A 26,984-nucleotide genomic window follows, 5' to 3' on the forward strand; every position below is an offset into this window, starting at 1 on the left:
CCTCAGAAACTATCGGTAGTTAACCACTATATCTGATTTATTATTTTTACTGTGTTGGCTATTCCAACCAGTATTGGCTACACTGTTTTCTAATTAAAGGCTGATAAGTTATGCCTTTAACTGTGTTCATACTTTGCACGAGGCTATTGCATTTAAAATAAAGTAATGAAAGTACTATGATGTTTGTCCTTTTTATGTGGTAAATTGGGGAATTTGTAGTTTTACAGAGCAATTCAAAAGTTAAGTAATGTACTCTTCAAAAGGAGTAACAAGTAAAGTAATCCCCTTACAATGTAAAGAAGTAATTGGTAACTTATGACTAATTACTTTTTTTCTAGTAACTACCCCAACACTACTCACAAACTTACACAAAACCCTACCTCAAACTGATACTACACTGTGCCTCACCACAGAACACACGCATGGGTCCTTCACTATTCATATCCCTTCAAATTAAAGTTGAATGACTCTGTAAAAGGAACAGCATCTCTTCCAGCCCACAGAGCTTGGAGACAAGTTGAGAACGAAGGATGCATGTTTCTTTTCCCGTTTCTCTCTCTCTCTCTTACTTTCTCTCTCTATGTTTGCCTTCCTCTCTGCTCCACTTTTGGAGAAGATCTGTTTAAGTCAATGTGGGACTCGGCCTTGCTGCTTTCATTAATGGTGAGTTGATGTGTTGTTTTATGAGGACATAATCGGGAGTAGTGTTACCGTGTTTTTCATGGATGCTTGCCAAGCTAAACAACCCAGGAAGAGTCCAGCAAAAACACTCCCTGCCTTAAGCAGGACTAAAGCAGACAACTAAGTCAGGATAAGTGACTGATAAAGTGAGGCTGTTTCACTGGTCTATGTGTGTCCAAGCACATACTGAAGTGTTCAGGCCTGGGATCCTATAAAGCTGCTTTGTGACAATGTCCATTGTAAAAAAGTGCTATACAAATAAAACTGAATTTAACTGAACTGACATTCTGGTGAAGGTGGTATGGTGACGTCACATAGACAGACCAACGCATCACCAGTTATTTTAGAAAAACAGAGTTTAAACACAACAGGGCGTTAATGATTTATACTGAATTACTTTAACAGCATTATGACACACATTTCACTTTGGCATCGTGTTGCTATTTGGCTATGCCAAACAACAAACAACAGCTGATAAAATCAGCTCCAGAAATGTTTTGTACATCATCCCAGCTCCGCTACAGAAAAATAATTCTCCTCCAAAAATTCTTCACTGTATCTGATCGTGCAGAGTCAAGAACCCGTAATTCAGTCAACACTTGGGTTTTTCCCTCATGTTTATGACTAGTACTTTCACCCTAGATGAGCCTGTGTCCACAGAGAGACAACATCACATATTTCATCTCTTAAATACACTCTTAACTGCATGTGTCCATGGGGCACAGTGTACGACTGTCAGAGTTTGCCATAAAACCCAGCAGGCCGTAGGCAAAACACAGAGCCCCGGCAGATCATATGACAGATGCTTGTTTAGCTCTGGTTTACCCGTGTTCAAATGTTTACATGTGATAGCAATCTGCACCCCCCCACCCCATGAGTGACACAGGCTTGGACTGAGAGGAGGGTCAGATGAAGCAGAGTTAATGATGCTTAGGCAACGGCTAATGTATTCCGGCTGGTTAGAGTATTAAGATGTCGCTCTGGGCCAGCTGATCAAATGGGGCTCATTTGGGTCTAATGATCCAGAGGCTGATGACGTAGCCCCCAAGGCTAACAGAAAAAGAGAGAGAGAGAGAGCATACGTTATGCAAGCTTGCTGAACATGGCAGTGGTTAGCATGGTATGCAGAGAAGAGCAGGGGTCAAATGGATCATATGATGCTATGGTTCAGCAGGAGTGAGAGAGAGGAAAAAATAATTGTACCTGAGTAACAGCTGAATCAAACGAGTCCTAATGTATTTATAAAGCTGTTATAGGCATGATTTTAATACATTATAAGCCAGCTGCACAACCATCTTTTTCTATTTTATTTTTCCTCCTCTGTGAATCACCCAAAGAATGCTTGACAGACAAGGCAAATTAGCCTTGAACTAAAAACCAAAAGGTGTGAAGCTCAGAAATTGGATGAAGTTATGAATGTGCCAATGTGCCAATATTTCATGAGAGCCTTGTGTTTTTTTTTTTATTTTAGAACCAGAGCAATGCCTCTTTTCAGTATTTTTGCTCTGTTATTACTATTCTCGATCAACCATTTTACAGACCTTGATGCGTCTTAATAGAAAATGTCCTCTCACTCAATGACAGCATGATCTAACACAATGTCCCAAACATTGCCCACACGAAAACCTTTGGAGTCAAACAAATAGAGCGGGAAGAGACTCTGCTACATTTACTGAAAGCTGTAGGCATTATTGTGTTGTACCGAAATGACGCTGCCTTGAGACTCTGCTAAGTTTGCTGTAAGCTGTAGATATTATTGTGTTACACCACAATGACGCTGCCTTGAGACTCTGTGTCCTCGGACCGCACACCTGTGTTCCACACCCAACAGTTTGTGTACAATGTGTCCAAAAGTTCAGTGATGGATTCTGTTATTTTGTATAATGGCATTGTAGATGAGTGGCAGGCTTGCACAACCAACGCTGTAGTCGGAAGTGATTGAATGACTGAAAATATGTGTAACCCTTGCGTGTTTGACACACGTCCACTTAGCATCTCTAGCAGCTTGAATGAACAGGTTGTTACTGAGACACTGTCACATTTGTGTGGTCGGTCCTGGGCTCTGGGGTGTGAGGTCCCGGGTTCAGTTCCCACAAAGGTATAAAAAGTGTCAAGTGTCTAAATACATGTACGTACTCAGGCAGGGCCATTGCAGTTGTGTCATGGACTCGCAGCAACTGCTTTTTCTTTCTGCTCTGCTTATGCAATTCTTCAATGATGTTTAATGTAGTTAATGTGATCCTTATTTGTTCATGCCAAAGTTATTAATACGAGTAAATAAGCAATAATATGTTTTCTCAGTATACCTTATTTGACCGCCCACCACACCAGACTAAATTATACCAGTCCTTAAAAATATCAAAGTGTTACTGAGGACTGAGGGCAATTAATAAACATATACGAAAAACTCAATGACCTTCATGATCAAACATATTTCTTTTTTATTTTTAAGGCCTTTAGCTCCAGCGGATTTTATACCTGCAGCTTCTCATTCAGTCTATGTTATCTAGATGTAGCTCTCTCTGAACACCAGAATTCAAAAATCTACCAGTCTCCACAACGAGTGACTTTATCAGTGTAGGATTAAGAAAAATAATGAATAATTAGATCTTCAACAACTGGCATAAGTGACTTTATCAGCTAATAAAAAAACAGAAAACAATGTTACAGCATGAATAATTAGATCTCCAACAACTGGCATAAGTAATGATGGCAGAGGTGATTTATCAGGCTGAGTGCTGCCGTTTTAGATAAAAGTATTCATGTAGCCATCATTAGACTTAGTGCCAGTTAAATAAAACACTTAAATATTTCAATATGATATACATTTATAAATTTACCCTTTTATAAGTTGCTTTTTTAGATGCAGGAAATAATGAGTTAAGAATAAAAGGTTACGGTGAGGTCATGTACTGTATTTTTACGTTAAGTGTCTCACCCTGTGGAGGGGGTCATTATGCAACCTCCCCGGTCCACGGTCACCCTGCAGCCGCAACCCCTCTCTGGCGTGTCATGGTTCATCCCGAAATTGTGTCCCAGCTCATGGGCAAGGGTAACAGCTGCTCCCAGTGGGTTATCGGAGTGGTCCTAAAGAGGGAAATATCGCTATATTGGTCAGAGAAAAAAAAATCTTACATGTACAGATAGAAATAAATCAGCTTACCCTCGTAGTTTGTCACTGAAAAACAACAGCGTTCTGTTTTATCACTGGAAACAGTTGCGTTTCCAAAGTAAATAAGCTCAATTTTTCAGTAGCATCTTGCACACCAGTGTAGTCCAATCACTCCAACTCTAATTTCCTAAGATTCAATGCTGACAAACAGGCTCGTCAACTTTTTTTCCCCTTTTTTCAATTTGTTTGAAAATTGCAATTAACAGTTTCTTATGATGGGGGTAATCAATAATGTGTAGACACAAACAAGCTAAATAATTACTTTTCCACAAATCCTTTGGAGTAACATAACTCAGGATTTGTAATTGCCTGGACTCTGCCAAGACTGAATAAATGATCTAGTAGGGACTCCACCTCCACAAGCTGTTTTCCAGTCTTTAGAGGAGAAATCTGAAGCGTGTGTGCGTGTGTGTGTGTGTGTGTGTGTATGTGCGCTTATGAAATTGCTGGTCAGCAGAAGGAGATATGTATGTCTATGAGATGTCTAGCAGTTATGATTTTCCCTGCTAAGAACTAGCCTTCACTCACAAACAGACAGAAAAGAGGTAGAGAGAGAACTGCAGGTGGACATAGAAATATCGGAGACAGATATCAGAGAGAGAGAAAGGTGAAAATGTAAAAATCTTGGAGAGCATATAGAAGCACAAATATGGAGTAAAGCAAGAAAAGAAAAGCAAGACAAATATAGGTGAAAGAGATACTAACCAACTAACCACTAAGAGACCTAGCCAGCCAGCTTAGTGATAGGACTCAGAAAGATCAGGATTAATTATACAGGGACAAGATCTTCTCAAATAATCTGGCTGCGCGTGTGTGTGTCTATGAGTGTGTGCGTGTGTGTGCTTGCATGTGACTGTGTGTGTGTGTGTGTGTGTGTGTGTGTGTGTGTGTGTGTGTGTGCTTGCGTGTGACTGTGCGTGTGTGTGCATCTGTGAGCATATGCAGAATGAAAATGTGTAAAAAACGTCATCAATATATAGTATTCAGTATAGGCCCTTGTTTCATGCTGATGAACATTATGGGACCTTTCACTGCTTTTGAACACAGCAGTCATCAGTTTGAACCTCGTGAGATTAGGATGGATGCTACACTCAATTAAATCTACTTGCAAATACTAGACATTCTCTTCCATGAAAAAAAGCACAAGAAACTCACACCAATTTCCTCTTCAAACTGATCTATCTCACACTGCCTGCAGACAGTAATCAGTGATTCACTTGAATGCTTCATTTAAAATGAGATTTCCAGTACTTTGTTGAAATATTATTAAATCTGGTGGCAAAAACGTTTCCAGATCAAAAATCAGACTGCAGAAATTCAGCCAATGATCAAAACACAGGCTATGGATAAAACGTATCCGTTTCATGTCAATGGATAAAACAGATATAAAAATCAGGTGTGTGTGTCAGATGAATAACGATACATAATCTCATCTCGGCTCGTGGAAGCTCCAGAAACATCAATAACTCTGAACACGTGCTCTCTGTGCTCCTTAGTTTAGGCCCTGGAGCACAATCCGGTTTTCTACAGTCAGAACTCAATATGTTGGCGGGTGGTTCAGATCAGTGATGCGGGAGACTGAAGGAGTTGTCCCTCACAGATATGAGTCACCACGCCGCTCTCTAATCATTGTGCCTACTGCAAGCCATCTGCCCCACCTAAAACCCTGTAACCATCTGGAGGTGAACTGTGGCCTTGCTTAGGCTGGACGGAGAGAGAGGGAGAGAAAGAGAGGGAGAGGGAGGAATCGGCCGGCGTTCTGACCGACACAAAGATGGCCATAATAGAGAGGGTGTCGAGTTCCCTTCCGCAGTTTAGTTTAATAACTGCTCGTTTATTGCACTGAGGCATGGTGCTCTTTCCTCTTTGGATATGATGTATTTCTATGGACTGCTTCATTTGTTGTGCCTCATTAAAAAGTTAAGGCTTCGGGTCTCATGTAATCGATACATATGTATGATTTATTAGAAGCTTCCTTAAAGCTGTTCCTACACTCGACGACTTGTCGCTTACAGCCAAAACTGAAGGCGCAATGGGATTCTGCTGCAAGTACTTTCATACAAAACAATCACGTAATTCCAAGAAAAAGTACATAAACAGAATAATAGAGGACAAACATCCCCCCTTACACACACATCCACATCCACACCAACTCAGTGTCTTAAATGTAACTAAAATGTCTCTCGCCATACAATTTAAATGAGAGAGTCAGCTCAGAAAAACTGTTGTTTTTTGTTGTTGTTGTTGAAAATATGATTCTGTCGTCTAGGGCTGTAAGCACGATCTACTCACCATGACAATACCCCCAGACTGCTCCACAGTGCACATGCTCATGATGGGAGCCATGCCAATGGTGGTGCCTTGGAAATACACTCCACTGTGGGGGTAGAAAAAAGACAAACATGTAATCAGAAGCATGCACCAACTGGCCCATGGAATCATCTTGTGTATAATCTACACCTGTGGCTTGAATTATCCATGCTTTGTCAGCAGCTGTGCAATGTTAAAAATGTTTCAGCACACTGCATATCTCCAGATCTAATCTAGGGTTATCTAGGCTACACACAGACCATAACGTAGCACATTTTGGCAGCAGGGTACACTTGATTTTGTGGTTTCCACCAGAGCAGTGTCTCTCAACTCCAGTCCTGGATGGGACTGCCTGCCGGTGCAGATTTTAGTTAACCAGAAGCTGAAAGTTCAGTAAACAGCAGACTGTAATGAGTAAACAAATCAGACCAGGTGTTGTTGGCCTGCAACTCAGCAAGCAAAACAAAAAAAAAAAGCTCTGGGGCACACGGTGGCACAGTGGGTAGCACAATAGCCTCACAACAAGAAAGTCCCGGGTTCAATTTCCAGCCGGGTGGCAAGCGTCCTTTCTGTGTGGAGTTTGCATGTTCTCCCCATGTCTGTGTGGATTTCCTCCAGTAGGATTTCCTCCCACAGTCCAAAGATATATCAGTCAGGCAAACTGGACATACTAATGGACTGGTGACCTCTCCAAGGTGTTTCCCCGCCCAATGTCTTTGGTCCCCAGTACCCAGAGTTAAGATACACTATGGTATTACCAGCAGGAGGAACTGGCGGAGTGGGGCTGATGTATTTACCTGACTAACTGAGCGTTATCATGGGGTCTTTGTGGAAGCAGCTTGAGCTTTCTCCAGTCCAGGAACTCGTGTAAGGTTGTGAATGGATCCTGGCTGATGGAGCATTTATCGGAGTCACTCCATACCTCCAGGCCCACCAGGGCCACACGGATGTTCAGGGCTCTGTAAAACTAACCATGTCGCAGGATTGGAGAGAGGATAAACTGATTATAGGATACATTCCATTTTTGTTTTTTGTTCTTTATAATACTTTTGTCCTGATTAAGTAACCTTCAGCATTATGTAATTACTCATCCTTGCATTTAAATATAATTTTTTAGTGTAAATTTTGAGCAGTTACTGCTTCAATGCAGGTCTAAATGACAGATTTACCTTGTCTACGTAGTTGGCAATCTCAGCCAGTCTTTGTTTCACCTTCTCCACATCTTTGCCTTGTTTTTGATACTGCAACGTAAAGAGGGACAAAAAAGACTCAGAGAGTTCAGGGCTCAGAATAGCACACAGAGAGAAAGTGAACCACTGTACGCATCACGAAAAAAGACACGAAGAAAGAGTTACATGTGGGAGCACATTTTCCATGCAGATTTTAAGACAGATGTTAAAGCCCCTTCTCATGGCGGTACCAGCTGTGACGCTCTTGCCAATGATGGAGTTGTTTGCTAAGTTAAAGGGAAGGGTTTACATGAAATCAAAACACATTTAGTGAGATGGATGCTTTTGAGCATTTTGACAGAGGCTGGGACACTAATCATGGTGTGACTCAACTTTGGTTGAAAGCATTGCTTCTCTGTCATGCTTCCAAGGCCACAACAGGAAGAGTTAGTTTTTTTTCTTTTTCTCGCTCTTTCTCTGTCTCTGTCTCTCTCTGTCTTACTTGGCTCTCTGACTACAGCAAGTAAAAGTGAGGAAAAAAGACAGCTTGAGTTGCCTGAGTTCAGATGATCTTCTGACATGAGAGAGAGAGACTGACTAGGACAGACACAAAGAGCTTAAGGGACATAGATTCACATACGCTATAAAAGCGCAAAGCATAAAAAGCATAAAAAAACTGTAGTGTAGAAAATAGGAAACAATTTATAAGAATGGCTGAGGACATACACGTATAGATTAAAGTGGAACTCCTAATGACCACTTATAATAAACTCATTAAGTAACGATGAATTTTTCGGTACTCGAGCTTCTTATGTGCCCTCGTTTCTAGCAATGTCTAGAGCTGGAGTCAGCAGAGGATCTCGACCCCCTGTCCCAGCATAACAGCCTCCAGCTGTCATACCAATATCGCCCAGTCACGCTGACCAACATCTGTGATCCGAGACCCCCACGACCACCCCCTCAACCTCTATTGATCTCTCTGTACACAGAAACAAGGGGTCAGAGTTCAGAGTTGTGACCTGAAGTTCAAAGGCTACAGAGTTTTATGGGGCAGCAGTGTGATGTTCTCACGCCAGGATGGTTACATTGATTAAATAGACTGGCCAAAGAAACGGGGAAAAAAAACAGACCCTGGGTACATATTAGTTAGCCAACAGAATGAGGTTTTTTTTTTTTCTTTTCTTTTTTGTTGGAGGTCAAGAAGGGAGAAGGTCAAAGGCTATTTGTGATCACCTCACGGTTGTCAGCAACAATGATCAGCTCCACGTACTTGGTGTTGGTCTGGGCATGTCTTCTGTGCTGAAGAGGGAGAGCAAGAAGAGAGAGAGAGAAAGAAAGAGAAAGAGAGAGAGAGAGAGAGAGAGAGAGATGGTGATTACTACCAGGTATTTAGCATGCTATTTAGGCTGGTGCCTTCTGGGTCAGATTATTTATTGTTTCTATCAATAATTTCTCATATTCATTTAATCATTTCACTCATTGCTTTGGAAAACAATTATTAGATTTAGTTAGAGAGAAAAGGAGAGAGAGAGTGGGAGGGAAAGACAGAAGAGAGAACGAGAGAGAGACAGAGAGAGAGCATGAATGCATGCATGCATACATAGAACATTAATAGAAAAACTTTCTTCTCTCGCTCCTGCAGAAGGCCGGCCTATATATAACATGGTCTTGATGCGAATATACCAGAACATCACTTTCCAGATGAGAGACTTCAGCGGCAAATTAAATGGATCTACAATAAGTAAAGGCCCTGGTAGCAACCTGTCTTTGTTTCTTCAAGCCACTGGAGTCATACCTACAGGCCCTTTTAAAAATACTCTCCACACCCCCTGGTGATATGTTTTCACTCTGAAATCCCTCAGCTGAGAAATGAACTGAGAATGCCATTGCCCTATGAGTGTTTCTGGGGACATTTTCTCTGCTATGTCTAATAGTGCATTAAAGATACATAAGTATTAAAGCAAAGGGTTCATCTAGGGGGCTCGTTTCAATCAAACAGCCATAAAACCACTGCTGTGAGATATTTACCAACACCAGCACCTTTTGGTTTCTTTTCTCACAATATTATCTGACCTCATATTCCCCCCACCTAGTCCTTTTCGAATTTTTCTTTTATTTGAGAAATGACGAAGGATTTGTTAGAGCAGAACAGCTCACAACAGGGCCAGAGATTTGTTTTAGTAGCACGTCTCACAGCAGGTTATCTGAACCTACGCCTGAGTCTAATTCAAAGATTACAATGCTAATTCAGTGCCAGGGCTTGGCAGGAGGGGCTCTGTTCTGTAACGTTATCACTAGAGTATTGCATTGGCCTGAGGCCTGGGAAGATGGACAAGAACACCAGATATATTAAGTTGATACAGATTCATTAATATTGTTGTATAGAGTGCTTAGCTCCTCATGCTAAGTTTCATCCCAGAACCAAACAACACAGCCCCAGAAGATGTAGGTAGAATGAACATGTAATGACGTAAACCTTACCTCTTACTTCCTATCTATAGGCTGAATCCCACTGTTTGTAGGCTAGCTGCCCTGTTGTCCTACAGTGCAGCTATCTTTGGTCTGACTAACGTGGAGGAGGTTTAGATCGTCATAACCAAAACAAAGACCATATCACAGCTCCCCAGTGGAACAGCAAGGCATCCAGCATCTCTAACTGTATGGGCACCAAACTCTAATGCAGGAAAGCACTAGAAAGCACATTTTGTTCTCTAAGTCAAGGTTACATTGAAAAAAAGATCATTGAAGGCCCTGCTCTTGTAATAAAACCTCTTTTTGGCTTTGTTTTCAGTGACAACGTGCCTTTTTGGAGGCTGAGGTCTTTGCAACCCGAGCAACGGCCTTTTGTATCAAAAACGATTATCATTAGTGCTTGTAGCGGGGCACACATTCTCATAAACCTCTAAGAGCACAGGCTGACATACCTACATTCATGCAGTTAAAAAATGCCCTCTTTTCACTTTGGAATCACTTCTGCTCGGCCTTGACATCTGTTAGATGCCGACGGGTGAAAGGGGTGGAATCTTAATTGAATGAAGAGCAATGTCATCAGATAAAAGAGGCAATGAGAAGGACAAGAGCAAGGAAAAAATGGAAGGACGATATAAATCCCCTCTACTCACAGAAAGAATAAAACTATATTTTTAAGAGCACCATAAATCTGGGATGTTACTTGGTCTCAGAAGGAGGCTAGCATGGCTACTGTGCTCTTCATAATCAAGCTTTCACAGCATCTGAATCATCTGCTCTCTAACCTGCCGTTCCTTCAGAAATCCAAGCATTTTACCTGGCAATTGAGCCCATATTAACCTGTCTATGGGATAGATCTACGTTTTACGACAGGGAGATGGAACATCAAAGGAACAAAGGAAAAGCCTCCCATTTTAAATCATAGTGAGAAGCCATAGGAGTCAAGGTCACCGTTTTGCTCTTCAAGGTCGATAAGAAACAAGGAATGACCTCATTGGCAGATTCACCACACCCCTGAGTAGTAAACGCAAGAGTACATTTTGTGACTCTTATCTTTCCTGTTCCTATATGAGCTTTATACTGATAAAATCTAGCGTGGGTTCCATTTGTTAATGTAAAAAAGGCCTGTTGTGTCACGGCAATCTATCTCTATCTGCACTATAGAGGCCTCTGTGCTCTTAAACTAAGGTACACATAGACCACCACCATCAGTATCAGCTCTCAGAGAACAACCCAGAGTGATGTTCTCTCACTATCAGCTATGGATATCTCATAACGTCTTCTTCCACCTATGAACACAGAATGGCTCCTCATTTATGTCACTTCACTGTGGGCAAGAGCGGGATATACGATAAAAGCATTGTAATTTAACCTCCAGTTCGAACCCAAAAATGCAGACTGTAGCAGAAGCTCTTTTTTAGTGGTGCTTATCAGCACTCAACAAATACGGTTTCTTCTACAGTAAAAGTACAAATGAAGTGAGAAGAGGAGAGGGAAGGGAAGACCTGTCTTTGACCTGTTTGCTAGAACATTCCATCCCATTTCATTTACATTAAGTGTCTGTAATACCTACTCTACCTTATCGGTAGGTGCACCCTGTAACACTATAACTTCATTTATGCGACATGAACAACTGTGAATTGCCCTCTGCACTCTGTGAGTGATATGCACTGTCTGTCCGCCCACATGGTATAATCAGTCATGCCATTTTTACATAAACCCACAGACATCAGAGGCACTTGCTATGAGGTGAGATTAAAAACTGTGCAAGTGTGGTACATTTTTCACAGTGCATTCGTTAAACCGTACGATAATGTTTCACCTTTTAGTCTTTTAATGGAAGGGTTACACTGGCCACCATAATGTCATGAACTCAAAATAACGTCTGCTAGAAGGCCTGACCCCGTCCCTTTTGACTCAGACTGCGGTTACCATTAAATTGTGCAGCGTCTTGTATTCAGTAGCTTCATTCAGTTGAGTTCATTCATTTGTATATAAAGAAACTGAAGTGCTACATTAAATTAAATCATGCGTGTGACTTTAGCGTGACGGATCATGACACAGAGTCATATTAATGACACTGTCATTGACATGTCCCAGTGAGGCTGTTTTAAATATGGTCGGGTAAAAAGCGCGTGCTTTGCGCCCTGAGCTGACAGGTCATACCCTGCTGCTAAATGTCCTGTGAAGGTTTCCCACATGTCCTGACAGATCTCCTCCCATGTGTGAGATGTTGAATCCATGACCACATGTCCCTTGGGTTAAGTTAAGTTTTTCTCCCCTGTAAATGTGGTGAGTATTGTGACTGGGGTCTTCTGTTGGTTCCAGCACCAAGGTTTTGTCTTCTAGTATGATCAAGCCTCTATGAAGAAAGGAGAGAAATATTACAGTGGAAGAAAGTAATGGAACCAGACAGTCTCCTTTAACTCCATGGCACAACAGCGTACCTGTTGTGCTACAAACAGACAAAAACTTTAAACATTTCTTCTATGTGAAATAGCAGTTTTCCTATTTCCCACGTAAGAAGACTGCATTCGCTATTGGAAACAGGGATTACTTCAACATCCAACACACTGTTATTTCATGGAACATTAATGAGGTGAATATTTTGCTAAATAAGTAATATCCGCAAATTGACTATTTATGCTTAGTTGATGTGGGAACATTTTCTCTTCCCTCTAATGTTCCCTCACACTTTAAAAGTTCAACCGTGATTTAGAACGACATTTTCATCCATCGAGACTGGCCAGAACCCAGCTATTCAGCAACCTCGCACAACGCTCTCATCTACACACACACAAAAAAAGCCCTCCTTACAAACCCCACACAGCCAGTTGCTGCCAATGAAAATCAGCGACAATTTATCTTGGCCCCAGCACCAGGCAACACAGTTTGTGTCAAATGAGCTCAAATGTGCATCTGTCGGTTTGTGGGCTTTAGAAGACAGGTTGCAGAGGCCTTAAAAATGACAAGGTCCAAATAAAGAGCTTAACAATAACCAGCGTAACTCCCTCAGGGATGAAGACGTTTGTTGGCTGGTTGGGGAGGACATTCCTAATGCTGTCCAGACGCATTACCAGAGTAATCATTTATGGAGACTTAGGCATGCTGTTCTTTTTTTCCCCGCCTTTAACATTACATCTTCTTGATATGCCAAAGGAGATTTCTCAATGAATTATGATCGTTTGTTCCTATATCCGTTACTATGAGATAATACGACATTAACGGGGTATAACTAGCTTCTCTCTGGATAGACCCTATCACTGTAGCAACAGTCGTAGCAAATCAGGCTCGCTTGTCATTTTCACTAGCACGGAATGTTATCTGAGGTACAGTAATTAATATCAGAAATACATTAATAACAGCCCTTTTCACTTATTTAAACGGAATGACAAATTTAGTCTTCTTCAAAAAACACCTTACTTAGATCGAGCAGCGTATGCGCTCGAGACCAAGAAGAGAGTTCAAGTGAATCCCCCTCTACACAGTGTAATAAAAAAACACTCTCCTTTTAGACCAATGGGACTGCCTCTCCAGCGGCATCAGCTGAACTGTGTGAATGCAGTGGGCCACAGGTTATGTCAAAATCCTCCGGCATGGGTTGGAGATAACCTCATCATATTTTTGGTGCCATGGTAACTCACCTGAGCCCCGCACAGGCGCTGAGGCTGACATCTGTATGTGCTCGGCCTTCCACCTCTCCATGGTAGTAGCAATTAACCTGAAATAAACCACAGATTTTGAACATCCGTGTACAATAAGTGCTGGCTTTCCACGTGACTGGTTAAGATGAAAAGGTGACAGATTCCTGGGCATATGGGGGAACATTTGACAGAGCTAAAAGTCCACAAGAAAAGAAAGTTTTCCCACAGAGTGCATTTGCAGAAAACTATACACCATTAATCAAAAGAAGTGGGCAAAGGATTATGGCTCCACTTGTGCAAACCACCTGCTCTCCACCATAGAGGTTGCTAATGTCAGGCGTTTTAAGAACAAAGTAGATTGGTCTACACCGGATGGGAGGAATTGTCTAGTTTGGAGTCAAAACATGGGTTTCTGTGGACTGACTGGCAGGGAATAATCTGAAATGATTCAACTTGACTCTACAGCAAAACAGCTCAGTGGACATTTTCCATGTCTCCTTTAAGTGTACTGTATATTGAAATCTGGAAAGAAAACATTAGCTACTTTCAGAGCTTGGTCACCTTTTTTCCCCATTGGATTCTCACTTTTATTCAGTGAGGTGTTGGTTTTGGATTACACCCAATGACTCAAAATCAGAATCAAATAGTGGTGAATACGATAGTACAGTTTTAGTCCTGCTCCAACAGGAGGGAGCTAGAGTTGTTCTTTGGAAAGCAGAACTTTCCCTTCTTTTAATATCTTTCTCCCTGTAATCTGCCCACTTTGCCATGCATTAATGGTGAGGACAGACATGACGAGGGGTCTCAAAGCAGTCCTGTCTAACTCACGCAACATTTTCTAATGGCTCCAGGGAAGAAAGGGAAGGACATACCCATTACATTAAATATGAAATGAAAACCGTACCAGTGATGGGAAAGTGCCGGATTTAGCGAGTCACATTTATGTCACAAGCTCATGAATATTTAATGAGAAGGTGATCGTCCTGCGTTTGGAGAGATGAGCAGACTGTGTCTGTGTGATATGAAACTACTGTAGCCTCTCTGTTTCAGGTGCTCTATTTTTACCAAGCCAGTTCAAGCACCTGAACGGATTACACGATGCTTTATAAAGGTCTGCATTGCAATAATGATGATGATTATGATGATGACAACAATACTACTAATACGAAGGAGAAGAAGAAGAACAACATCAAAAACAATAATAATAATAACATTAATATTTAGTTATTCTAATGCTGATGGATGCTGTATATAAACCATATGGTTGCTGATTTAAGTTCACCATGTGACACTGAGGAAAATATGAAATTGTAAATTGTTGTTTAAAAAAGTTTTTAAAAATTTGGCCCAAGAGACCATGATGTTGTTCTTCTGTAAGGCTCATATAACATTTCCTGTTGGTGTTCTTCAACTAGTTCAGAACAAATATCCTTGACGAACCAAAGCTGTTCGAATAGAAACTCATCTGCCTGCTTGAGATGTGACATTTTCACAAGCTTGGTTTTTCTGTTCTGTCTTTGTGAAGTTCTCCTTTGGAGTGAGAGCGATGAACTGAAACTCATAAAACAGAATAATTAAAGCCAGAGGAGGGGAGCCAGAGGAGAATCATGGCTCACACACTCTCACACTCACCACACACTCCAAGAGTGACCTTCTACTGACATACCCGCCTGAAGCCCTCTGGAACACCACATAGCCCAATAACTCAAACTCCCTCCCTTTTGGACACACTGATAATTCCCTGAGTGTGTATGTCCTAATGGAGCTTTCATACACTCCCTCACAACACTGGATTATGTCAGTGCAGTAACTCTGCCGTGCTGATAGAGTATAACAGTTCTGACACTGAATAAGTCAGATGAAAATGCAACCTCACAAGGTGCTGTCTATTCGTTATCTAATTGCTATTGGAGGAGGCATTTTAAGCCCCAACATTGTACAACTGCCTTGTTGTCTGTGTGTGGTACTTCTATGGAATCTGAAGGGTTCTGACAATTTGACTGGAGATGATGAAATTCTGGCACCAACAATAGGTCTTCCCTAATGTCAAAGTTAATGATGAATTGTTCTCAGTTTAGATTAATGGTGTGTCATTCATATTTATATAAGTGAAATATCTGCCTTATATTATCTTCGTCACCAAAACACTGTATCCATCTAGTGTCTTCCACAACATTGCGCTGTGACTCAATCCAAGGTTCTGAGAACTGCCTGGTTTCCATCAAATTCCATCTGACCAACTCTCTGGAGAACAAAGATGAAAACAAACACAGCCTTACACTGCTAGAATTGTCAGGTCAGCACAATCTATCTTTGTGAATATGAAGGAACATCCAAGGAACATGCTGGGGTCAAACCAGCACATGTTACTTGTCAGAGATCCCTAATTGTGAAACTCTTAACACCCTGACTCCAGTCCAGCGTCTCCTTGGCCCTGACCGGACCTGGCAGGACAAAAGGAATTCTCTTTCTCTTCCTCCTCTGTGTGGTAAGTTTAGCCTAATGTAGAAAGCTGACTCTACACACCATCAGCCTAGACTGGACTGTGGAGGAGCGTAACATGCACATCTCTCCCCTCTGACATCTTGAGCCTCCTGACAAAATTGATGCCTGATTAGACACAGCTTAAAGAAGGATGGAGGAGTTAGGATTGAGATTGAGATTGCCAATGGCGGTAGACTATTCGTCAAAGCTAAGAAGTGAGAGGTTTGATTCTGATAGAATTTCTTGTCGTGTTGGTGAATCGCTTGGGGATTAGCATCAGGAGAAGAACAACAAACAAACCCAGAGTGCTGATTGTGTGTAAATCAGCATTATAGGAGAACTGCTTTAATGTTCAGCCAGGGAGTCGTAAAACGCTTTGGAGTAAGTAATTGGTAGAGTTAGCCATGCTCCCATCATTCACTTATATTCAGTCTACAACACTTAATGTTTTTTTTCTTTTCTTCTTTCTTTTTTTCCCTCCTCATGCATTACACAAGCATTATGCTAATTCCCAGAGAGTAGGTTTCTATTGTGGGTGGCATCCACAATGTCTGTGTTTTTTCAAACATACATCCGTGGGCACATGAAGATTTCATCGTAGTCACACTACCAGAAATAGCTTGACGTTTTTGGACAGAATATTACTGGAACAATCAATATTAGCATAGCTTTTTTCCCCCTTAAATGTAAGCTTGGTTGCACATAAAGCAGAGAAGAGTGGAATTTTCAACCCCTCACCTTTGAAGAACATGAGAGACGCTTCCATTACAACACATATATCCTGATGGTAGGACTGGCATATCTCCATTAGATTATTCTGTTATTTAGCATATTATGACGTTTTACATATTTATGCATAGCTCGCCTAATGTTTCTTCTGTTCTTATTCTGTTTACATACATGCAGGTCATATCTGGATTAGGTACATCTTGTCTTCACTTACACACACACACACACACACACACACACACACACACACACACACACGCACATCCATTTATTCACTTATTCTCCACAGGACACATTTCTGTCTCTCTTTCTCTCTCTCTTTCAGTATGACCCGTCCCTTGTTCCCTGTACACAACATGCAGTCATAATAATAAACGTATGACTAACATGTGAATCTGTGAAGGGTGGTTGTTTGTGTCTGTACATCTTGTACTTCTGTGTCATAGCATGAGGAGTGTGGACAGAACTGCAAGTTCTTTAATCTTTTCAATTGTCTTTTATTAATTTATTTTTCATTTTTTCAAAAAATGTATCGTATTTCTTATCTGCTATGTATTTAAACGTCTGTCTGCAACACGTTGCTTCGAGAATCCGTGGGTTTTATTCTGTTTCTTAAAGCTGCTTTTAATGTCACAGATTTCTCCTTTTGCAAAACATATTAAACTTTTTTTTTTAAAAAAAAAACTCTTAAGAGCGCCAGTGTGTAACTACACCATCCTGGTTTGAGTCAACCGGGCAGGGCCCAATCTCCTGACTATCCTGTGGTTCAAGTACAGCAACTTTATGTAATGTAGAAGAACAGAGGGTAAGAAAGAAATGTCAGCTTGCTAATTAAAAGAACTGACAACACAAACACAAAAACAAATGTCCTTGAAAATGCCATTGAAATGTCATTGAAAAATGTCCTTTGGGAAAAAAAAGTACTAGCTTCTATACTGCTGCAACCAGAGGTTTTTTTTGTTTTGTTTTTTTTTAACCATTGTGCTTACTTCAAGCAGTGTTGACGTTAAAAATCTTGTTCATTTTAATGTCCGGTTGGAGAGCCAATGAAATGGGACTTAGGTTATAAGCCATTCCTGTTCTGTGCCACTTCATTTCTACCTTGCTGAAAGCTCAGGAATTGTTGCTGAGTGAAAGTGGAGGAGAATGTTAGAGTGCCATTCTTACCGTTACATTGGGTGATGTCATAACAGCACTCCCATCTTCAAGATAATGCGTCTCTGTGTAGTGACTGGCAAAAAGCCCCCTGGAATACATAAGAGAGAAATTTATACTTTTGAACGTGATTAGCTTAACAAAATCCACTCATGTGATTTAGTGACATTGCCTGGGTTTTATGTGCATTACAAATTAAGGTGTAAAATTTGATGAAAAAAAAAAGCATTCATTCCACCATGGATCTCCCTAAGTATTGATCACCTCTTAGAAGTGCCTAATTAATTAAATGTTACAAAAGGAAAAGAAGTCTTTGATACGACAACGTGTATTTTTCTCTTTTTACTGTGTAAGGAGAAACTTTGTTTCTTTTAATTATTCCTAAAATCAATCTATGGAACAGGACGTTCTTCATGAAAAACCCTTATCTGTGACCAAATTTCCATAGCAACGAGAAAGGGTGAGTCACGGCTGAACCCCAGATCACGATATGAAAATTAAAACTAACCGTCCAATTCAGAAAAAGCCATGAAGAGGTCTTTGAATATGTGTTTGCTTAAAAGTTTGTGTGTGTGTGCGTGTGTGTGTGTGTGTGTGTGTGTGTGAGTGCCAGTAATATCATGATATGATCATCCATGGCTAAAGGCTAAAGGAAAATTTAGACATATTTAAAATATATTTAAAACATATTAAAAAAAAACTAGACACAGGTAAAGCTAATTAAATAAATAAATTGGCACAGTGTATTGTTAGATCCTGAGTATTTGATATGTGTACTTACCCATGGGAGAGATCTGTGACAGTTCTTCAAACAAAGAAATTTGCAAACTGTGTGTGAGAACTGAACTGCTACAGTTCATTTGACTTTTTCTCAGGGGCCTCACAAAGATAAGCCTCACACATACACACACACACACACACACACCTGTGCACACGCACACCCACACACATGCACACACGCACAAAGATGTTCTTTGCAGTTTGTAGTTGCAGGGGGGACAGTAGAGGTTTAGTCTTGTAATGGCAACAGAGACCACACAATAGGTTCCCTGAGGCGCTGATCTTCACAGACATAATTGTAAGTGTACTGTTGTGTGTTCGTTTGGCTGCTGGACACCAGCGGATGGCTGGCCAATGATAACCCACAGTGGAGGAACTCCTGCAGAAACCAACAGGATGTTCTCTCTGACTTCAGCCAAGACCAGGGGAGCATGGGGTCCAGCATGGGGGATGGAGGTGGGGACACCTTGTTTTCCTTTCAGGCTTGCCAGCATGAGCAGTGACACAGCCTGGCCTATGTATCCATAATCCATGTAATCACAATCAGCTGGAATCAGTCTAAGATCACAGAAAAAGACCACGTTGACTGCACTTTCACTCTCTCTCTTTCTCTCTCCCTCTTTCTCTCTCTCTGATAGCCTATAGCAGAGGCAGAGTGGGACAAGCAGGTCCAGAACATCTGGCCTTGATTCAGGAACATGCATTCTATTATCACAAGCCTCATTAATAGTATCCACACCAATACAGGCGAGCACTCATGAATACCCAAATATTCATGAATGACTCAGTGGTATAGACCCATATCAGCTCCTACTGTAGACCTATGAGTCAGTCAGGCATTAGAGGTTTGAGCAGAAATATGCATATTGATGAAAGGGAAACTGATGGCAGGAGAAAGTCTACCCCCTGATTGACAACTCATGATTAGGACAAGCTTAAATCGACTGATTCTAGCAATGATTTCCTCACCTAAAAGCTAGGCAACAACAACAAAAAAATTCCCCGAAGACACAACACACTTGTGCACACATGAAAGAAAATGTTTAGACTTTACACAGTTTCCATTGGTAACCCAGCACCACAAGTTAAGGTTCCTGATCTCTGAGTTTATCACTGGAAAGTTCACCAGGCACAAGGGTCACGGACTCGATTGAAAATGTATTACCCAGAGGGCTTAGAGGCTTGGCAGGGCGCTATCTGAAAGACATGAACAACTGCAATACCACAAGGCTCGGAACAGCAAAATCCAGCATGTATGGAGTAAAAATAAATAAATAATCTTTAAATTGACTCGAAATGTTTTAGCTCTTCTTCAGCTGACCTGATTTATGAAATCGACAGCACTTATTTCATTAAATCAGCTATTGGATGACTGAATAAAATTATTACATTAACTATACAGACATACAGAATAATCATTACTCAGACCATATTCCATGTTTCCAGGGCTCTGAGTCATTTGACTTGGCAGTATATTGAGAATTATTTGATTAATTAATCAAACAGGAGTAAAACTAACCATATATAAGTTACTATAAACAGAGAATCATCTATAATAGACTATAACAGAAAAAGACTCTATTATAGAGAAGACTCTATTTTTAATCTTTTCAAGACAGGCTTGCATTAAGATATTGTAGGTGCTAAAAAAAAAAGAAGAAAGAAGGAAAAAACGGAAAACCTTTGGTGTCTAGCTAAGCCATGTCATTCGCAGAGCTAGAGTCGAACTTTAAAAATATGAACTTTCATCTCTGTGAGACGGAGCAGATTACATGCAATAACTGGAGTAGTAGTTATTTTCGAACTTGAGGGAAAATCCTTTTCAAGCCCAGCTCCAGACATCAATAAAGGAAAAAAAATGATCTCTGTTCTTCCTTCTTCCACCCAAATGTTTCTGTGTGTGCTGCCTGTTACCTCTACAATGAGGTGAAATGATCTTTAATGGTAGCACTACAGTGTGTCTGCAGTTCACAGCACTCAGTAAGTGGTAGAGATGACAGCAATTACGACAGGGAGATCAATAAGACTCAGTGGTTCAATCAATCAACGCCTAGGAGGTTTTCAATAAGCTACTACAGATGAGACTGATGTGAGATTGAAAACAAGTGATTTGGGTCAATCACGTTTCGTTGCATTACGAGGACACACACTGTTGTGTGTAGTGTTACGTTTGGAGAGTGAAAATCAATAGATTTTCATAAACTATCTTCAAACTGATAAAGACTGACAGCATGGCACTTTTCCACCATGAGAAAGAGGTTTATATCATGTTTATTGTATGAGATGCTAAATTTCATTGGGCTCTGATATCATGCTGTGATACACGTTTGGGGATCACAATAAAGCGATGATACCGAAACTGAAGACTGACGTTTGATTTAGCCTATCAGGAATCAGTGGGAAACCTGATATCATTCAGTGGCTCTGCGATGGAACCAGGGCGTTTTGTGTTGATCTCTGTTCTCCATCCATTCCAACCTGTTGCAGACTGTTTTCAAAAACAGCACACAAAGAGAAATGGGGCTAATCCGCAAAATGCAGAAAGCTGTAGCCATGAGTTCCCTGATTAGGAAAAGGGCAGAACAATTACTCAGGTTTATTGTGGTGGTTAATAAATGGTTCGTCAATTTCAACTTCAGAATTAACCTTGTTCTTAATCCAGCTCACAGACTGGTCAATGAGCAACTTAAAAGTAATTTCCCAGCTTTCTGATCTTCCTATTAATATTTACAAGTGAGTCCTTACATATTCCGGTTACAACAAAGGCAGGACCAGCTCTCCTCTTAGAATATAACACTGTCGACTTTAAAAGAATTAAACTGTCCAGTATGAAATATCGGTAAGATTATTAACTCAACCGTATTTTAGTAACCTTTTGTTAAAGTGCACGGTTATAACTCGTGCCTTTAATATCACTCTTAATGACAGCCTGTCTCTACAGTGTTGGCGCTGTGTCTTCATTACCATGGAGATAAGGCTGGCTTAATCAATAACCATTGATCTTTCTATCTCACAACCGCCAGTGTCTCATTAGGGCCAGACAACAACCTAATTTGGGAATTCAAAGTAAATCTGTGGGTTAAATATGATAAATGGCTACACCTTGGGAGTGAAAGAGCTCTGTATTAATTTGCGGTTTCACAGAGCACTATGAATAATGCATGAACACTAGGGAGAGGCAAAAACACAATAAAGCATCTTTTTATGAGAAGTGTGGAGCAAGTAACTCGCTTTGTTACCATTCATTTGAATTTTAGAGAGCTCTTTCAAGACCAGAGAAAGAAAGAAATATCATCAAATCTTCACTGGGATGAGAGGGAGATGTGGAGTGAGAGAGAGAGAGGGAGGGAGGGAGAGAGAGAGAGAGAGAGAGAGAAAGAGCTTGCCTGCACAAGCAAAATTTCTTTGGCTTGTGAACTACTTAGAAAGGAAGTGTTTTCCCATATTAAATCCTATTGACATTAAAGAGGAACTTAAAAAACAATCCAATCAGTGAACTCACAGCTTTCTCAAAAGTGTACCATGAACACAACCCTTTTACCAGGCCTTGTCAGCTAAGGACTTGGGAAAGCAAACGGGAGAACAAACAAACTGGAGAGCAGGGCTCTGACTGTATGATTAGAAACGCTCCTTCCATCCAAAAAGTGAGCTAATTCACAGTATTGTAGAGTCCTGGCTGGAAGGCTGTTTTTCACTAGAGAATCAGAGCAGAAGAAAACACAGGGGAGAGAAAAACAAAAGAAAGAAGAGAGGGGGAAGGGGGGGGGGGGTTGAGGGCAGCTCAAATGATTTTTCTAAGCAAAGTCAGTTATACTAAAACAGCCGTTCTTCTCAAGGAGGCACAGAGGAACTCTCTGGTTCCAAGAGCAGAAATAAGTTTGCTGGCCATATGTATCAAGTTGCTGAAAGTGAAAATTTGGTCCTGAGAGAAGATTCGTCGAATATGGGAAAACTGAGGCTTTAAGGACAAACAGCATTGATCAAAATTCTTTAGTCTTTGGAGTACCCCTATGTAATGAAGTATTTGAAACACTATCCCTATTCAGGGAAGAGTCATCATTAGATGGTTTTGTTAAGGTGATGGAGGTGGCAAGCTTGATTCTTCTACATTTTGAAGAGCAACAGTTAGAAGAGATAACGCAATGTCACTTTCTCCCCACCCTGCAGCATAATTAGGTAGTATTTAAAATGTGAACAGGGTAAAAGGAAGAGACAAATGGGAAAGCACAATACAAAACTGGAAATCTGACCAGTATTTGAGCTGATAGAATTTCAGACAATAACATATTCCAAGCGGCAAAACATGGCACTTTCTGTGTGACAGAGCAACTGGAATGTGATGCTGATCCAGACAGCCATGTCAATCTTCTTATAGTACAGATGAATGGTCAAATGTTATTTTCCTGAGACCTACCGAACATTAATCAAGAAGAAAGAAAAGTCTTCTTGGATAACAGGGACTGGCAACCTATTGGCATTTGCTTGTTGTGTGGTACAATTATTGTAAAACCCCATCTCAATTCTTGATGTGTGACCTGTTTTTACAATGTGAATGTCCCTCTACTTGTTCTTTACAAGATGGTTTGTTTGAGCGACTGCAATGCAGTTCAATACTATTTATCTGAATGAAATATCCAGTTTTAAGATCTCTTAGAGACAACCCCGTGCTGAGCTGATGTAAGGCAGGTCTAAAAGTTTCTAGGTTTCAGACCTGTCTGTGAATATTTCCATAAGTGCAGGGTACAGTTTAAGCCCTGAACTCTGAGAGATTTTACTGTGATCATACCTATGGCCCCTAATCTATTTGGAAACAATTACTGGTCAAGAGCATGAAATTGCAGTAAGTAGCACTGCATAATTTAATTAAGAATGCACTGCAAGTAAAGCCCTGTAGAGACCAGTTCTTCAGAGGTGTTCTTACTTTTTACTTTGAGTGGATCCAGACAGTTTTATAACAACCTTTTAGCGTCAGTTTACATTTGTTATATCACCCTGCCTGACTTCGATTCAAGTCCCAAGTGTCTGTACATTCTGCAATAGGGAATTACTCCATCTTTATGATCGTGCCTGTCCGCTCATCCACTGAGCTACTCAGATGTTCTTTGGGAGACATACGGATATAGGCCTTATTTACACCTTGCGTTAAGATCCGATTTTGGTGATCTGATCACAAGTGGACAGCTCTAAGTACGTCCGTTTACTCCTGGCTTTAGAATCCATGTCTCGAGTGACCACTTGAGATCGGGTCTCACTTCCCCACTCTATAAGCAAATAAACACGTAAATCATTTCCAACACGTTACCCCTTTCATTGAGTTTCACTTTTGCTTTTTTGACTGGAGATAGTGCTTATGACCTGTGAGATGTCAGACAAATTTGGTGATCATTCATTGCTGTTTTGGGACATTGAGGCACATTAAGCTGTTTCCTTATAATGGGCATCAATGGAGAGGGAAACACTTAATGTGACATAACGACCATACTCCTAGGATTTTGATTTTTTGACAAGAGAAGGAGTTTCTGACAAGAGATGTCCTAGAGAAATTTGGTGATTACTGATCGCAGTTTTAGAACATTAAGGCACATTAAGCTTTTTTATGTTAAACGTTGTTGATTTTAATCCACGGGAGGCATCAATGCACTTCCCGTGCCTAGACTGTCGGGAAAGAAGAAGAAGAAGAAATCAAAACAATATTCATCTTGCCTGTTGTTACTGTTGTTGTTGTTGTTGTTGTTGTTGCCTGTTTTCGCACTTTAATATGACGCCATTTGCGAGCAAATGTGTACATACGCGAATGAGTTCATATTTGTGCGTAAGCAGAGGACATCAGTTGAGTAGGTGGTCGTTCAATGTGGTTGAGTTCGCTTTTGTGTTTACACTGCTATAAGAATGTGGTCACATGGGGTCCACACCACCTCCGAATGTGTTCTGAGTAATCGGATCTCGATGCGACCTCAATGCGCATTGGATGCGTTTAAACCTGTATTTTGAGCTGTCCGCTTGTGATTGGATCACCAAAATTGGATCTTAATGCAATGTATAAACAGGTCCATAGGGAGCACTAGTTAGTGACTGGTGTCAGGCATTAGTTGAGGGAGTGAACACTAGGAGATTGATGGTGTATGGCCAGCAGAAATCAATATGTCCCCATCACAATGCACTGAGTCCATGATGGATGACACACCTATACTACTCATGACATCAATTACACAGGAGAAGTGATGGATATCTGTGAGATCAAAGTGGCCTGTAATCATTAGGGATGACGTGGAGGCCTAATATGTAACTAAGTCAAGGCAGTTCATGTGCAGTGAATCTTAGTGTAGGGCTGAAGGTTGCTGAGAGGGGAAAAAAAGAGAAGAGGGGGGTGTATTATGTGGAAAAAACAACCATCTTCAGTGTCCTCACATGGCCCCCAAGACATCTGCCATTTAGTCATGCATGCTATGTCTTGTACATTGTAATACGAACGTCCAGTCGTGGTGGTGGTAGGGGAGCAGGGGGAGCCCTCTGTCTTGCTTGGTCTGGGAAAACCTGTTCACGTGACAGGACGAAACTTTGTGCTTTTTGTAAAGGAATAATATGAATAATGCTGAGGTTACACTGGGTCAGTATGCAGAAAACATCTCAGAGTGAAATGAAATGAAATCTCTCCAAAACGCTCAAATATTTCTGAGAAAGACACATTTTTGCTCTTACTTGTTTGCTTGGGAATAAAAGGCTATGACTTAAAAGGCCTTTTCACTTTGCAAAAATATAGGACACCTCATGAGTTATCCTTAGTTCTGCAGCACTGGCGTGGTGGTGATAAGGAGTCAGCACTTAACGATCGTTACTGAAAGGAAAAAGACACCTTGCGACAAAGAGCTATGGTGAAAGTGTAACTGAGAGGGAAAAAATACAGATTGTATCACATTTTCAAATAGAAAGAATATTACCTAAATCACAGGTAGCAGTTCATCACTCTGTGCTGAGGCAAAAGTTAGTAGCTTTTCGTTATTACTGACAGTATGTAATCTTGATTTGTGATTCTTGGCAAATGTGGTGTCATGATATTTCAGCAAAATGAGAGTAATGTGTCGATGCTGATAACTGTTTCACTCACACAAAAATGAGCAGTGAATTTCACTCTTGGGGGAAAGTAGATGCTTTAAAAATATCTCCTGGGTTGTACTGTGAAGTAGGAATATTTTTACTCTGAACTTTGCCTTTCGCACAATGCTAACTCTGAGACACCTGAATGAATAAATGAATAAATATCTGTTCTGATGCAGAACCAGTATCGCAACTGATTCTAATCTTCCTGTGCTAACCTTAACTGCCTTAACGTCTGACAGTCTGAAGTGGTTAGATTTCAGTTCACATAGGGCACTGTATTCAGTATTGGAAGCTGCTTGAGACTATTAGTCTGTCAGACTCAAATGTTTCAAATACTTAGCCTTTTTTCATGACAAATGAATCAGACACTGATGTTGAAGTGTTAGCTGCTATTACTTACTAACCTGATAGAAACCATGAGAAAGTTGCCGCCACATTATTCCAGATGCAAATATTAAATGTGTGGTCTTCCAGATCTAAAATATCCAAGCATATAAAAAGTTAATGGAGGAGACAAAGAGACGTTCACATTTATGGCGGCAAATGAAAGCCTGATTACTCTTCATATTCACAGTACATGCACGACAGAAGCGGGGGGGGGTGGCGGCTTCATAGCCAAGAAAACCACGTTTACTGGCCATTCTGTAAAAATATTTCAGTGAACTGTCACATCGATCTTTCTTTTGCTCTTCCTGACCTTGTGCAAGAATAAAGAAAATCGTAGCGTCTGGACAGTTGGAAGAACATTTTACTTGGGATGAAATGACAAAGTCATGAATTGACATTGTGATATTGTACAGGGGGACAGAATGATGAATCCATTTTGAAGTTTTATTTAACAGGGCGCTAATAGATGCTGGCATTACGGCACTATCCTTGACAAATCCAAAATACACACCACTGCACTACATCCAGAACTGCTCCCTGTTGCCTACCCCTAGGGCACTCGGAGAGGTCTGAAAGGACGGAAAAATGCCAGTAACATATTAATAAATCTGCTTTAGCTTCTAGGAGGGATAACAGCCAGTCCAGAACATCATACTTATTCAGCCCCCTCATACTAAAACCTATCCAGTCATTTCAAACGCAGTGGAACACATAAATGAGTTTAAATTGTACTGGTCTGTTTCATCTCTCTAACATGTCTTGGCTTCGGTAAGTTCCAACGCATCCTGTAGTCTGGGCCATCAAAAGCACACTTATGACGGTCTGAGCAACATCTGCCTGTATGCAAGGAAACGTATCCTCAGCTCTCTACATCTCCTGTAGGACTTAAAACACCAAAAATGCTTT

General features: G+C 40.8%; 1 protein-coding gene across 1 annotated transcript in view; it reads right to left on the reverse strand.

The window, feature by feature from the left end:
* LOC115812404 (disintegrin and metalloproteinase domain-containing protein 12-like) overlaps positions 1 to 26,984 on the reverse strand; it is a 106,490-nt gene that overhangs the window by 25,716 nt on the left and 53,790 nt on the right. The window contains exons 9-16 of the mRNA XM_030774882.1: positions 17,826 to 17,904; positions 13,446 to 13,522; positions 11,968 to 12,163; positions 8,566 to 8,631; positions 7,333 to 7,404; positions 6,961 to 7,130; positions 6,146 to 6,230; positions 3,620 to 3,768 (exon numbers count right to left, since the gene is read on the reverse strand). Of these exons, the coding sequence (XP_030630742.1) occupies positions 3,620 to 3,768; positions 6,146 to 6,230; positions 6,961 to 7,130; positions 7,333 to 7,404; positions 8,566 to 8,631; positions 11,968 to 12,163; positions 13,446 to 13,522; positions 17,826 to 17,904 (894 nt within the window). The remainder of the gene's footprint in view (positions 1 to 3,619; positions 3,769 to 6,145; positions 6,231 to 6,960; positions 7,131 to 7,332; positions 7,405 to 8,565; positions 8,632 to 11,967; positions 12,164 to 13,445; positions 13,523 to 17,825; positions 17,905 to 26,984) is intronic.

Source organism: Chanos chanos, chromosome 5 (genome assembly GCF_902362185.1).
Source record: "Chanos chanos chromosome 5, fChaCha1.1, whole genome shotgun sequence".
NCBI lineage: Eukaryota > Metazoa > Chordata > Actinopteri > Gonorynchiformes > Chanidae > Chanos > Chanos chanos.